Source organism: Psittacula echo (genome assembly GCF_963264785.1).
Source record: "Psittacula echo genome assembly, chromosome: 5".
In the NCBI taxonomy this organism is placed as follows: Eukaryota; Metazoa; Chordata; class Aves; order Psittaciformes; family Psittacidae; genus Psittacula; species Psittacula echo.
In genome coordinates this window covers 23,858,147-23,872,580 of record NC_137739.1, presented here as the reverse complement: position 1 = coordinate 23,872,580, position 14,434 = coordinate 23,858,147, and the positions used below count along the sequence as shown (strand labels likewise).

The 14,434-nt window shown below is 41.8% G+C and overlaps 1 protein-coding gene across 1 annotated transcript in view; it reads right to left on the bottom strand.

Annotated features, from left to right (window-relative positions):
* Nucleotides 1-14,434, bottom strand: part of LUZP2 (leucine zipper protein 2) — a gene marked incomplete at both ends in the record, with an annotated part of 198,275 nt that overhangs the window by 99,571 nt on the left and 84,270 nt on the right. Inside the window, one exon of the mRNA XM_080619303.1 lies at nucleotides 4,190-4,252. Within this exon, the coding sequence (XP_080475429.1) occupies nucleotides 4,190-4,252 (63 nt within the window). The remainder of the gene's footprint in view (nucleotides 1-4,189; nucleotides 4,253-14,434) is intronic.

Genomic DNA, 14,434 nt, shown 5'->3' with positions numbered 1-14,434 from the left:
TTTGGATCTAAGGAAGAAATTCTTTACTGTGAGGGTGGTGAGGCACTGGAATGGGTTGTGAATGCTCCATTCCAGTTGGAGAATGTTGTGAATGCTCCATCCCTGGGAAGCTGTGAATGCTCCATCCTTGGCGGTGTTCAAGGCAGGGTTGGAGGAAGCCTTGGGTGGCATGGTTTAGTGTGAGGTGTCCCTGCCCATGGCAGGGGGGTTGGAATTAGATGATCTTAAGGTCCTTTCCAACCCTAACTATTCTATGATTCTATGATTTTTTAAGGCATACTGTATATTCAGTGATTGGAGGCAAGACCTAGATAACATATTTCCTTGAAATCATACTATTTAAATCTATCTAAATCTTTGTCAAAATATGAAGTGCCTACTGAAACTCTCAAAAACAATTACTGAAATTTGAGCACACTGGTATTAATGGACTTACATTTAGGGAACCATGAAACATAGTATAGAAATTTAATAGAAAGCTGTAAGGCAGCTATTGGTTCCATTTCCACATGGTAGCTGATACATAGAAGTACTAAGCAATGCTGTCAAATCAAATTTCTCTCAAGTCAAGTTTATATGGCTGAGCCAAGAACAGAATGCTGGAGCTTCTGATTTCCAGGGCACGCTATGACCATGCTCCTGCTTTAATCACAAGTACTATTCTGTGTTTCCTCTTAAAATAAGTGCAGAATAAAAAGTGCCCACAGTTTTCTCCTTCAGCTCTTGGAATATCTTGCAAGTTGATAACATTAAAATATGGAAACATTTGAGGTAATTTGATTAACTGGAAACAAAAAACTGATCACTTGTGCAGACTTTTCCACTATTTATCACATGAATGTGTTTGGATAGAGTAGGAATAAAAGAATGGCAAATGCATCACCTGAATCCAAGTGCTGTTGAGCACTTGCATCAAAGTTTTTCCTGCTTTTTATATACACATATATTTAGCTACATATCATTGCTGCTTTTACATACATAGGTGTGCAAAACCCTTGTCTCTTGGGGAGGGGGGTGGCATTTGGTGAGCACAGGGGAAACTGGCCTTTATCATTTCTCATGCAATTTTGAAAACCTGGAAGACCAAATATTTATTGCATTTTTTCTACACCTCATTTCCTCTTTGCTGCATATGGTATTAAGTCTCTTTCTCTTAGTTATGTCTTTGTTATTATACTCCCTCTGGAAGATTCAATCATTTTATTCCTACATCAAGTTTGATACATCTGTAGAAAGTACTGGAAGAGTCTGTAGCTCCAGTTAGTGCATCTAGACATTGATTCATTATTTCTCTAGAGAAGAATGTGGCCTTTTTCTTCTCAGTAGAACTTCCCACCACCACCTTTTTAATTTTATGACCTAAAAGAGGTAATACAAATCAGACAGATCTTTTTTAATAATTCTAAGACCATTTTAATTACAATTAAGTCCTATGTAATTTGGATATATGGAGGACGGAGAAGAAACTGAGCTAGACTAGAAAACACAGCACTGAAGGCCTCAGGAAACTGGAAATGTATTCACTTGTTGGGTTCTACTTGCACCTATACCAGTACCTCTAGTCTAATCACTGCTCTAAGGTTAATTATATTTTTTCTATAAGCTATTTCTATTTTTGCATTTTGAAAAGTCTCAATTGCAGATGTCCCAAATAACATTTACACAGGACTCTAGAAACTGTTCACTCAGAGACTCACAAAACCCCTATCCATCTTCTCTGCTGTTTTGTAGTCAAAGTACTTTCCTAAAAACTCAGGCAAAATCACCACCAAATGTGGCGGGATAGTAGTGACACATATCAAAAGTACTCCTTAAATATTTATGATCTTATAAATGTCAGTGTTGCGGTTTAAGCCCAGGAGGTAACTCAGAACCCAGAGGGAGGGGGAGGAGAACTGAAAGAATCCAACTCCCACAGGATAAGAACAGTCCAGTAACTAAGGCATAAACACAAAACCACTACTGCTACCACCAATAATAATAATGATAAGGGAAATAACAAGTGGAGAGAATACAGCCCCTCACCACCCACCAACCAATATCCAGCCTGCCCTGAGCAGCAATCTGGGCCTTCCAGGTAACTCCCTCCTAGTTTATACACTGGGCATGATGTGCTGTGGTATGGAATACTCCTTTGGTTAGTTTGGGTCAGGTGTCCTGTCTCTGCTTCCTCCCAGCTTCCTGTGCCCCTCCTCACAGGCAGAGTATGAGAGACTGAAAAGTCCTTGATAGGAGTAAACATTACTTAGCAACAACTAAAACCACTGGTTATTATGGTTATTATTATGCTGGTGTTATCAGCACTGTTATCAGTCGAAAACACAGCACTGCACCAGCTACTAAGAAGGAGAAAAATGACTGCTACAGCTGAACCCAGAACAGTCACTCACTCACTTTACAGTTTCACTTTTATAAGCAAAACTTTATATTGTTTTTATTAAAAACTTATACTTTCTTTTTTTATACTTCTATGCTTTTCCTCTGTGTGTTTATCTATTCTATAAGGATTCGCAAAGTTATCAAAGAAAAATCATAATCTTTTACATTCTTCATTTAGCAGAGTGACCCCAATCAGACTGAAGCTTCATTAGCACCAGACATTTGCAACATGACTGAAAGAAGCTAAATTACTGCAGCCAGCCCTGCAACCCCCCAAGAAAAGACATTATTCTGTCTTTTTCTCAAGGATTTCCATGGGTTCACAACTGCTAACAAAGTGCAGTCACATGTGCTACTGTGGCAGGACAGCAAAACACATAAATCCAGCACGCAGACACTCTACTTCATGGAAGGGTACTACGTATAAATAAAGCAAACAGTAACAAACTCTGAAAGGAGCAGCCAGACAATCAAAAACATACAAACTGCCTAGAAGCTGTAAAAAAAATGCTGTATTAGAAGCACTTAAAACCTTGAATGACTCAATAAAGCTAAGGTGGCTACACAAGGAACAACTCAGAATTTAGAAAAACTTGCTCAAGGGAGGAGAACAGGAAAATATAAAAAAAAAAATAATTTAAACATAGAGAGTAAAGTAAGAGGGAATTCGACAGTGTAAGAAGTTATGGAAGTATCTGGTATGAAAAAAGGACTTAGAGAAATTAACAGACAACAGGTTCATAAGAATATACTACAGAGACACGTCTTTTCTAGCATCCCAAACCCAGTGATTCCAGATGTTGAGCATTTCTTATGTTCTTGTAATTCAAAAGACAGGAGGAGACACACCAGAGCACCATCTACCAGAACATGGTGACTCCTCGGGTTTGCCACAGGCCTGAATTTGTGTGGTACCTTTGTGTGCAGTAAGCAATAGGATTTTTTTCTTTTTTTTGGCTGGTCAATAGGATTCTACTGATATGATTTATTAAAATTAACAGGCTTAAGTGCAAAGCATCCAGTGATCACAGGTAGGAAAAGCAAGCAACACAGTTGTGACTGTAGGTGAAGACAACTGCGAACTCAGCTTAAATAATGTGAACAATTAAAATGAACCATATTTCCTTTGCAACTTCAAAAGAGATCTCCACTTCTTTCAGATTAAACCTATATATATACATTGTCATAGACCAAAGACATCAGAGAACACTTTAAACAAATGCTTTAGGGACATCAAGTTTTCACACACATCAAACTCAGGACAGTTTAAATGAGTAAACTGTAAGAACTGAACAGAAGAGATAGAGACAAGAAGCCTGACTGGTAAGAGAACAAGAGGTCACCTGAATATTTTCAAGTGCGAAGTTCTTTGCAAAACAAATCAATGGAACAGGAAACTATATCCTGATACAGACAACTTGTTTGGGGAGAAAAAAATTATAAAAAAAAAAATGGTATGCTGCTCAGAGGTTTTAAGTTTCTACTCCAAGATCAAATTTCAAAATAAGTTCAGCTTAGTACTAACATAAATTAAAGAAAATATAGTTTATGTTTTATTTGGGATTTTGGGATGTATCTGGGATTAATAGTCATGACATAGAAAGCTTAGGAAAACATCTTTGGAATGTGTGGCAGGGTAGATTTTATTAGGCATCTCCTTTTTTTTTTTTTTTTTTTTTTTTTTTTTTTACAGTATTTCACTGGAGCTTTACCTTCCTATTAAACAACACAGGTTTTAAACATGAAAACAAACTACAATATCCTTCAGTGTAAACTCTAATTGAAGATGAGACTCCTCTGTTCCTCTTACCTCATTTTGGAGGTCACGGATCATTTTGCTTTTCCTTTCCATTTCAGTCTTCAAAAAGTTGATCTACAAGTTTAAGGAAATGCTGGGTGTGAGTTGTTGAAAGATACCTAAACATCAGTTTAATCATTCATATTTTTTTTACTCCATTCACAGCTTTGAAAACAGAACAACAACAAAAAAACAACCAACCCCAAACTTCTGCTTATATACCACATTGATATAGGCCACAGTTAGGTATTTGCTACAAACATGCAGCGTTATTTACTAGAAGACTTATAATCAAAAGAAAATCAGTGTACATAAGCAGGCTTACTTTTGCACCAGTAGATATAGAGTTTACTCTTCTGCAATGATCTTCAGAGAACTAAAGATTTTTACAATGATAGTAACTTATTTTACAATCTAAATTCTGGTTTTACCCTCTGAGAACACAAAATCTACCACAGCAGGTTTCTAATGCAGTTATTTTTTTTGAAAGCTATAGTACTGGTCCTTATGAGATTAATAACCCCTTAATTCTGATCAGACTCAACTGCAGAATAAAGTATATTATATGTGAAAGCTTTCAAATCGGGTCTTTAGTTCCCATGTAGTTCAAAGACTTGCCATGGAAAGTAAAAAATCCAATCTTAATTTTAAGACTGAATTTAATCAAACACAGTTTAAAAGATTATGCTTACAAATCAGACTGTTTCTTTCAGAATTGAGCTTTCCTCCTGGATTATAGAATTTACTAGGAGAAAGGAGGGTGTAATTATAATAACTACGATTAAAATATGGCATTCATTTCACTGTGAAAGGGGATGCTCGTGAGTACCTTAATTAGCAAAATGTTCATCCCTATGCACCCAGTGTCACTTTCTCTCCCCCACTGATACAAAAGGATCTACATTCACAGGAAATTACAGTTGCTTTCACATTGCAGCAGACTTGTTAAAAACCCCAAAACCTCTGTAAGAAAACAGATTTAGATCACAGAGACACTGACCTAAAGATTAATGCTTTGGATGTCATGCAGATTAAAAATAAAACTGAATTTGCATGGTATGACAGCTGTTCTTAGAATCATGTCCACACTCAAGTAGACAAATGTGTTTAAAAACCATCACCAAACATGACATCACTCTCATCTGTATCAAAAGTGAACTCAGTCAGCATTACCATCACTAAACACAGGAAAGTAGGTGGAGGTCCATGATGCTAGTGCCATCTGACATGCATAAATGGAACTTCTTTTGCAAAGTCTTGCAAAACTCGAAGTGGTTTGGTTGTGGAAATCCTAACTGGACATCCAGCAACCACTGAGGGTGATGTTTTAACAGAACATTAATATAGTCAGCACTTGCCTAGCAATCACATCCACAAGTACTGACATTTAGTCCATGTATACTGTACAATAAATATGAAGCTTTTGCAGAACAAAAAATAAGGGTAACAATCAAACTATAAGATCAGGTTTAACAGGGAGAAACATAAATAACTATTCATATGGTGAGTTTTTGATTTTTCAGCTGTTCAAAGGATTTTCCAGCTACCATTAAATACTGACAAAAATAATATACTGACCTCTGTTAAAGAGTGTTCTCTTTCTTAGTCATCACTCTTAAAAGACTACTAATATTCCTTGAAAGCACTTCACTTCTAAAGCTTAATACATATTAAACAATTAGACATATCCTACCAAAATTATTATTTGTGTGCACAAGTTGTAAGTATCAGCTTGGATTTTGTCGGAAAGAGGTATTTAAGACATTACAAGGCTGTTAATTTAACCAGTAATCTACATTAGTTAAAATCAGCAATATTTATTAATTACTATTAACATACACATACATCTGGTATCACTGATATGGACATCTTAAATCGTGCAGAATTACTGTTTCAGGAAAAAAAAAATACACCCCTTTTTTTAAAAAAAATAACATTAATATGAAGTACTTAATTTTTACTTTCATATTGAAACAACCTTTTTAAAGCTTCTAGTAAATTTCTAACAACTGAAGGACCACTTAGTCATAAAGAATAGTCACAGAGAACCACACAGGAGAGATTTATATGGCTTGGCTACTGGAGCTAATACAGAGATAACCCTACCATTAAGTGCATCTATGTCTATAATTTCATGCTTTAAGGAAGATCAGTCTGTATCAGACCATTTGCATGATGCTTTTAGGTAGTCCTAAGGACAAGGCATAATACAATTTTCCTGAATTGTAAAACTTCTACCTTCAGTCACCAAATCCCGACAGCATCGTAAACAAGAATGGACATTTATACCCAGCCCCAAACTAAAAGGCACAGAAACTGAAAAATTGAAACTGGGAAACTTTCTATGCCTCTTCCTCCTTCCCACCCACTCTTCCTTCTTATTTGACATTCACCTCCCCCCACATGTTGGCTGCCTTTAATTTCTATCTAGTTGTAATTATGAAAATAAGGAATGAAAACCTGTTGTTCTAAGGCTGAACTTTGCAATATTAAGCAAGGACACTGCTTCTGTCTCCTGGAGCAGAGCTTTGTGTGTTTCAGAGCTCATTACATTTATTAAAGGCAACAGCTTCCATTCAGTGGCCTTTACTCACAGCAGTCTGTGACCTTGAAATGTTCAAATTAAATTTCCTCCCATCGAAATACAGAATACTTTAGCAGATGGCAGGGATGTAATTCTAAGAGTCAGACAATAGTTAGTTATTCACTACAGATGAAGGATGGAGGAATACCAATATAGCAACATTACCACACAGTCCAATCTCAGCTGCATGAGCATTTGCTTACCTCCAGACTTGTTCTATCTTGCTCAGGACTAAGACACGAGCAAGTAATACAGGACTGGAATACATTTATTAACATCTATTTTGGCCGTATCTGGAAACCCTACTATACCCCATATTAATCTTCATGGTCTCATTTTCAAGCTATAACACAAGAATTCACTCTAAAAGCCAGAGTGAATTCCTTAGGCTATTACCTAAATCATAGGAAATACTATTTCCTTGGGCAATAACTGTTCTACAAAGTGTTAAATACTTTTAAAAGCAAAGCTAAATGTATTGCTACCGACTAGGATTTCTTGAATGTAATTAATCAAATGTAAATCATATTGTATCACAGTATCACAGTATGTTAGAGATTGGAAGGGACCTCAAAAGATCATCTAGTCCAATCCCCCTGCCAGAGCAGGAACACCTAAATAAGGTTACATAGGAATGTGTCCAGGTGGGTTTTGAATGTCTCCAGAGAAGGAGACTCCACAACCTCCCTGGGCAGCCTGTTCCAGTGTTCCGTCACCCTCACTGAGAAGAAGTTTCTTCTCAAGTTTAAGTGGAACCTCTTGTGTTCCAGTTTGTACCCATTACCCCTTGTCCTATCATTGTTTGCCATTGAGAAGAGCCTGGCTCCATCCTCATGACACTCCCCCTTTATATATTTATATACACTAATAAGGTCCCCCCGCAGTCTCCTCTTCTCCAAACTATAGAGACCCAGCTCCCTCAGCCTTTCCTCATAAGGGAGATGCTCCACTCCCTTAATCATCTTTGTCGCCCTGTGCTGGACTCTCTCCAGCAGGTCCCTGTCCTTCTTGAACTGAGGGGCCCAGAACTGGACACAACATTCCCGATGCGGTCTCACCAGGGCAGAGTAGAGGGGAAGGAGGACCTCTCTCGACCTACTGACCACCCCCCTTCTAATACACCCCAGGATGCCATTGGCCTTCTTGGCCACAAGGGCACAGTGTTGGCTCATGGTCATCCTGCCATTCACTAGGACCCCCAGGTCCCTCTCCCCTACACTACTCTCTAACAGGTCGTTCCCCAACCTATACTGGAACCTGGGGTTGTTCCTGCCCAGATGCAGGACTCTACACTTTCCCTTGTTATATTTCATCAAGTTTCTCCCTGCCCAACTCTCCAGCCTGTCCAGGTCTCGCTGGATGGCAGCACAGCCTTCTGGCGTGTCAGCCACTCCTCCCAGCTTAGTGTCATCAGCAAACTTGCTGACAGTACACTCAATTCCCTCATCTAAATCATTGATGAATATATTAAATAATACTGGTCCCAGTACTGACCCTTGAGGCACTCCACTAGATACAGGCCTCCAACTGGACTCCGCCCCATAGACTACAACTCTCTGGCTTCTGTCCTTCAGCCAGTTCGCAGTCCATCTCACTACCTGATCATCCAGGCCACACTTCCTCAATTTAGCTATGAGGATGCTGTGGGAGACTGTGTCAAATGCTTTGCTGAAGTCAAGGTAGACCACATCCACTGCTCTGCCATCATCCATCCACTGTGTTATTTCCTCATAAAAGGCTATGAGGTTGGTCAAGCATGACTTCCCCTTGGTAAAGTCATGTTGACTGCCCCTCATAACCCTCTTATCCTTCACATGCCTTAAGATGGCATCAAGGATAAGGTGTTCCATCACTTTCCCAGGGATGGAGGTGAGGCTGACCGGTCTATAGTTACCCGGGTCCTCCTTCTTGCCCTTTTTGAAGACTGGAGTGACATTTGCTTTCCTCCAGCCCTCAGGCACCTCTCCCGTTTCCCAAGACTTGGTAAAGATGATGGAGAGTGGTCTAGCAATGACTTCCGCCAGTTCCCTCAGCACCCGCGGGTGCATCCCATCTGGACCCATGGATTTATGGATGTCCAGATTGCTCAACTGGTCCCTAACCCATTCCTCATGGACTAAGGCAAACTGCTCCAGTGACCTGACTTCATCTGAGGTCTCAGGAGTACAGGGCTCTTCAGGACTGCCTCCGGCAGAGTAGACAGAGACAAAGAAGGCATTCAATAACTCTGCCATCTCAGTATCTTCTGTCACCAGGGCACCCATCCCATTCACCAGTGGGCCAACCTTGCCTCTGGTGTTAGTTTTATCAGCCACGTATTTGAAAAAGCTCTTTCTGCTGTCCTTGACCCCTCTCGCCAGATTTAATTCTAAGGAGGCCTTAGCCATCCTAGCTGCCCTCCTACATCCTCTAGCAGCAGCCTTATATTCCTCCCGAGTGGCCAGCCCCTCCTTCCATGACCTATAAACTCTCCTCTTCCACTTGAGCATACCCATCAGTTCCTTATTCAGCCACGCAGGTCTCCTGGCCCTCTTCCTTGACTTCCTACGTGTCGGGATGCTCTGCTCTTGAGCTTGGAATAAGCAATTCTTGAATGTCAGCCAACTATCTTGGGCCCCTTTACCTACAAGCAGCCTTGCCCATGGGACTTCCCCTAGCAGTTGCTTGAAAAGGCCAAAGTTTGCCCTGCTAAAGTCCAGGGTTGCAATTCTACTTGCTATTGTATTGGTCCTACCACACAAGATCCTGAATTCCACCATCTCGTGGTCGCTGCAACCAAGGCAGCCCTCAACCTTTACCGCTTCGACCAAACCCTCCTTGTTAGTGAGGATGAGATCCAGCAGCGCTCCTCTCCTGGTTGGCTCATCCACCATTTGCATGAGGAAGTTATCATCCATACACTGGAGGAACCTCCTGGACTGCGGCTGGGTTGCTGAGTAGTCCTTCCAGCAAACATCAGGGAAATTAAAATCCCCCACGACGACCATGGCCTGTGACTGTGAGGCCGCTCTCAGCTGCTTGTAGAAGGCCTCGTCAACTTCCTCACCCTGATCTGGTGGCCTGTAACAGACACCCACAACAGTATCGCCCCTGCCAGCCTGCCCCTTAATTCTCACCCACAGACTCTCAACTCGCTCATCCTCTGTCCCTGGACAGAACTCAGTACATTGCAGCTGCTCTCGCACATAAAGAGCAACCCCACCACCCCGCCTGGCTGGCCTGTCTTTCCTGAAAAGGACATAGCCCTCCATGAGTATATTCCAGTCATGCGAGCTGTCCCACCACGTCTCTGTAATTGCCACCAGATCATAATCTCCTGACTTAACACAGGTCTCCAACTCCTCCTGCTTATTTCCCATGCTGCGTGCATTGATGTACAGGCATTTCAAGGAGGGAGCTGAGCTCACCAATTTCACCGTAGGATTATAGGAGGCCTCCCAGTCTTCATCAATCCTAGAGTGCTGCCCCACTGGGGCAAGCCCAGTTACAACCCCATCCCCCTTCGAATCTAGTTTAAAGCTCTCCAGATGAGCCCTGCTAATTCATGCCCCAGCATCCTTTTGCCTCTGTGAGTTAAACCTTTCCCACGTGCCATCATCCGGACTGGAGCCTTATAAAACCAGCTGTTATCAAAGAACCCAAAGCCCTGCCTAAAGCACCAGTCTCGTAGCCAATTGTTTACGGACTGAATTTTCCCATTCAATCCCACATCATCACCGGAAGATGGAAGAACTGAGGAGAAGATCACTTGAGCCCCAGACTCTTTCACCATCCGCCCTAAGGCCCTGTAGTCTTTCTTCATCCCCCTCAGACTGCGGGAAGCAGCTTCCCCCCCACCTGTCTGGAAGACCAGCAGCGGGTAGTAGTCTGTCGGGTGCACCAGGCTGGGGAGCGCCCTGGTGATATCCCTGATCCAGGCTCCAGGCAGACTACACACTTCCCTATGATGAGGGTCAACTCTGCATATCGGGCCCTCTGTTCCTCTCAGAAGGGAATCGCCTACAAGAATGATTTTTCTTTCTTTCTTGTCAGAGGCAGTCTTGAGGTGCGAAGTCGACCGCTTTTTCCTATGTGACCTGGTAGTCTGGCCTTGCACCACATCCTCACTTACCTCTCCATCAAGATCCAGGGCCTCAAACCTATTACGGAGGGGCACCTGGGGAAGCAGGGCAGGAAGGGAGGAGGGTTGCCCACAGTTCCGAACTGGAACTCGCTTCCAGCCCTCATCGTCTTTTTGGTCCCTTACCTCTGCGCGACAGCTACAGGGCAGGGGCTGTCTCGGGTCATCCCCCTCTGTCTGAGAGGACAGGGGGTCCATCCCCTTGTGGGGGGTATCTCCCTGGAACCGTTCCTGCTGGCACGGTAGGGAGTTACTCCACCAGTCGATCTCCCTTTCACACTCCCTGATGGTCCTCAGCGTCTCGACCTCCTCCTTAAGTTCTGCCACCAAGCTAAGCAGATCTTCTACCTGCTCACACCTCACACAGGTGGAATGCTGGCCTCCCTCCCTCGGCAGCAGCAGGCTCTGGCACTCCCTGCAGCCAGAGACCTGAACAGCCACGGTTTGGGGCAGGGTCTCTGTCTGAGTTGCTACAGTCTCCTTACTGCAGGCTCTCCTTCTGGAGGCGACCATATTGGTCAGCAGTCTGGGACACCAGCAACAGAGCCCACAACACGACCTGCTTGTTCCTCCCTGCGCCTGGTCACTGCCCTCCCTAAGGCTCTTTCAAGGCAAGGGGCAGGGGTGCGGTCGCCGTTACCGCGGGAACGCCCCCTGCCACGTCAGCCGCTCTCTCGCAAGGGCTGCTGGGGCTTCGGGGATCGGGAGATGTCGGGAATCGCGATGTCTCTGCGCTGTCCCCTCTGATTTTCCTAATCTCTTCTGACCCTCGTGGTCTCTGCAGCGTGCCGGCTCCGGCTCTAGCTGGGCTAGCTCCGATCAGCTGACTGACTGCTAGGATCGAGTTGCAGCCGCTTTTAAATCTCCCGCCGTCACCGCGGGAACGCCCCTGCCCCGTCAGCCGCTCTCTCGCAAGGGCTGCTGGGGCTTCGGGGATCGGGAGATGTCGGGAATCGCGATGTGATTAAACATAATTTTGTCAAAGACACAAGTGAATGAGCATCTGATTTTTTTTTTATAAAAAGTACTGCTCACATGACCTTCTGATGATTCTTAAGACTCTTTTGGTAGTGGATATGTCCAAATTAAATTCCCCGTATTCTGTTAGTCTTCTATTCCTAAGAAAAACCCTATTAATTTCAAGATAACCAGATTGCTTATTGCTTATTTTTACAAGTCTTACATAATGCGTTACTCAGTTCTCATTTTTCATAGTGAACACAGAGCAACTGGGAAAACGGAATTTACACAGACATTTTCCACTTTATTTTGACAGACGGTACTATAATTGTATTTTCATTCCACCACGTCTTTTTAAAACCATAAACATGATATAAAATACCAACAGTAACAGAATGTAAATACAGACTAAAATTGCTCTACTTAGCCAAACTATTTTTGAGTAATTCCCTATTTCATTCTTTATTTTCTCTCTCATCCAGTGCCATCCAGCTCTTTTTATGAACTTTAACTGCAGATACTGGTAAACAGCTTTACAAACCTCGAGGTCTCTTACTAAAAAAACCCCAACTATTAGATACAAGCAGCCAGCATGAAAACACAGTCAAATGAAGAATCTTTCACCAAAAAGCTCTAAGAGCCTGTTAACCTAATGCAGAGATACAGAATCACTCGTTACTCTATTTATTCAAATCTACTTGGGACAAAAAAAACACTTCCAAGTTCCACGTGTCATTTGCCATCTTCCTTTTTGAAAAGAAAAGTGCAAATTAGTCCATGGTCCCTAATCCTGTTTCTGGAAGCAGCGGTTCCACTTCACATTTAGAGATATAGCCTGATATTATTAATACTTTTTTTCACCACATAACAATATATTATAAATTGCTTAGGCATTTGATATTAAATCCATAACAAAAAGCTCTGTCAACCTCCATCAACTGTTAAAGAGGACAGCAGGCTATTTGGAATGATGTCTTACATGTTTTAAATGCATATTGTATAACTAAACCCAGTTTGGTGCTTCAGACTAACAAGCTGTATCTATTTAAAAAATGCTTTTTTATATACAAATAATCCATAGTTTTAGTCTGAGATGGCCTGTAGAGAAGCTCCCTCACAACCCAAGGCCTTCTGGAAGATGCTGAACTTTGCAACATAGGATTACTCTAAAATTTAAGCCACCCTTATCATAACTAGCATTCCTCTGCACACTGTATTATCCCAAATAGAGCTGCTGAGGTCTGCCACGTATTTTCCAGAAAGGACCGGTCGGAAGACTGACTGCTGCTCTTGTTCTTCATATATTAGTACTACTGAAGCAGAAGACCAAAGAACCCCTGAAAGGGAGTGCTCACTCCTGCTAAGAGCCCCCAGGTCAGTCCTCAGAGAGATCAGAACTGTAAAGGACAGGAATGTCTTTACACCTCGTTTTCTCAAGCCTGAGTTCCTGCTTCTACTCTCAGAAGGTTGCTACTACCCTGGCAACAGCTCCACTGGCTGCTCTCTGAGACTGTAACCACCACCAACACTTCAGCAGATCCTCTGAACAGCAACTGCTCAGCTGCCTACCCTTCTTGGCTTCTCTAGTCTGAAAGCGGGGAGAGGCGAAATGGATAAGGATACATGATAACATTGATGACATAATTTCTGATGAAACATTTATATAACTAATAGTGAAGAGTCTTGCCAAACACTGCACAAGAGGTGGATGCAAAGTGTAATGTATTGGTGTATCTCCCTCCTTCTTTTAGTTTGGTCAGAGTCCTTGAATACTTTTCAGGTTATTTTTCCATGCAATTTGACTTAATTCTTGTAAATTCTTACTTACACTTTGGGATGTACCTAATAAAGAACACCTTCAGGCAAGTATACCCTGTTGAATATATACACCTAATTAGCATACCGTGCGCATTGTACTATGCCTCCTTGGCAAGTGCAGCAAAGAAGTATGTATTTCCAACTCCCTCCTCCAGTGTTTTACTCATTTGGCTTTGAGAAATGTAATTCTATTCTTATTTACTCTGACTGAAATCAAGATTTACTTCACCAAATCCCATAGAATAAAATGTGCTTATATTAGATTAGAAACAACACTCACAATATATTGAATTAGAATTAAATTCAAGCTCCCATTCTCTAGCTAGGCCTGCCTCAAAGTAACTAAGTCCTTCTTTCATAGCACACATATTACTTTCAGAAAAACATGAAACACATGAAGAAACCAGGTGTAAAGTAGTCCTGTGTGACAGGAATAATATTTATTTCCAGTTCTACTGCAGCTTTCATCTGAGGATTCTGAAGCACTTTTTGAATATTCAGTCTTACTGCACTGGTGAGCTTCATTATGTACACTGTACCCTGAGGCATAAAGAAATAAATGTCACAAACCAAGGACACAGTGCTGCCTTCCTTAAAATCAGTGGCAAATTTCATATTCTATTATGGACAAGTTTTAGAATACAAGAATTCAGCTTTATAAGCATTCTACGCCAAATTCTATTATAAACTCAGATGGGTTTTTCCCGGTTTCTGCATTAGGTAATATTTTTGCTTACAGTTAACAGTAGATTTTGTTTGATTTGTGTTCTCCCCA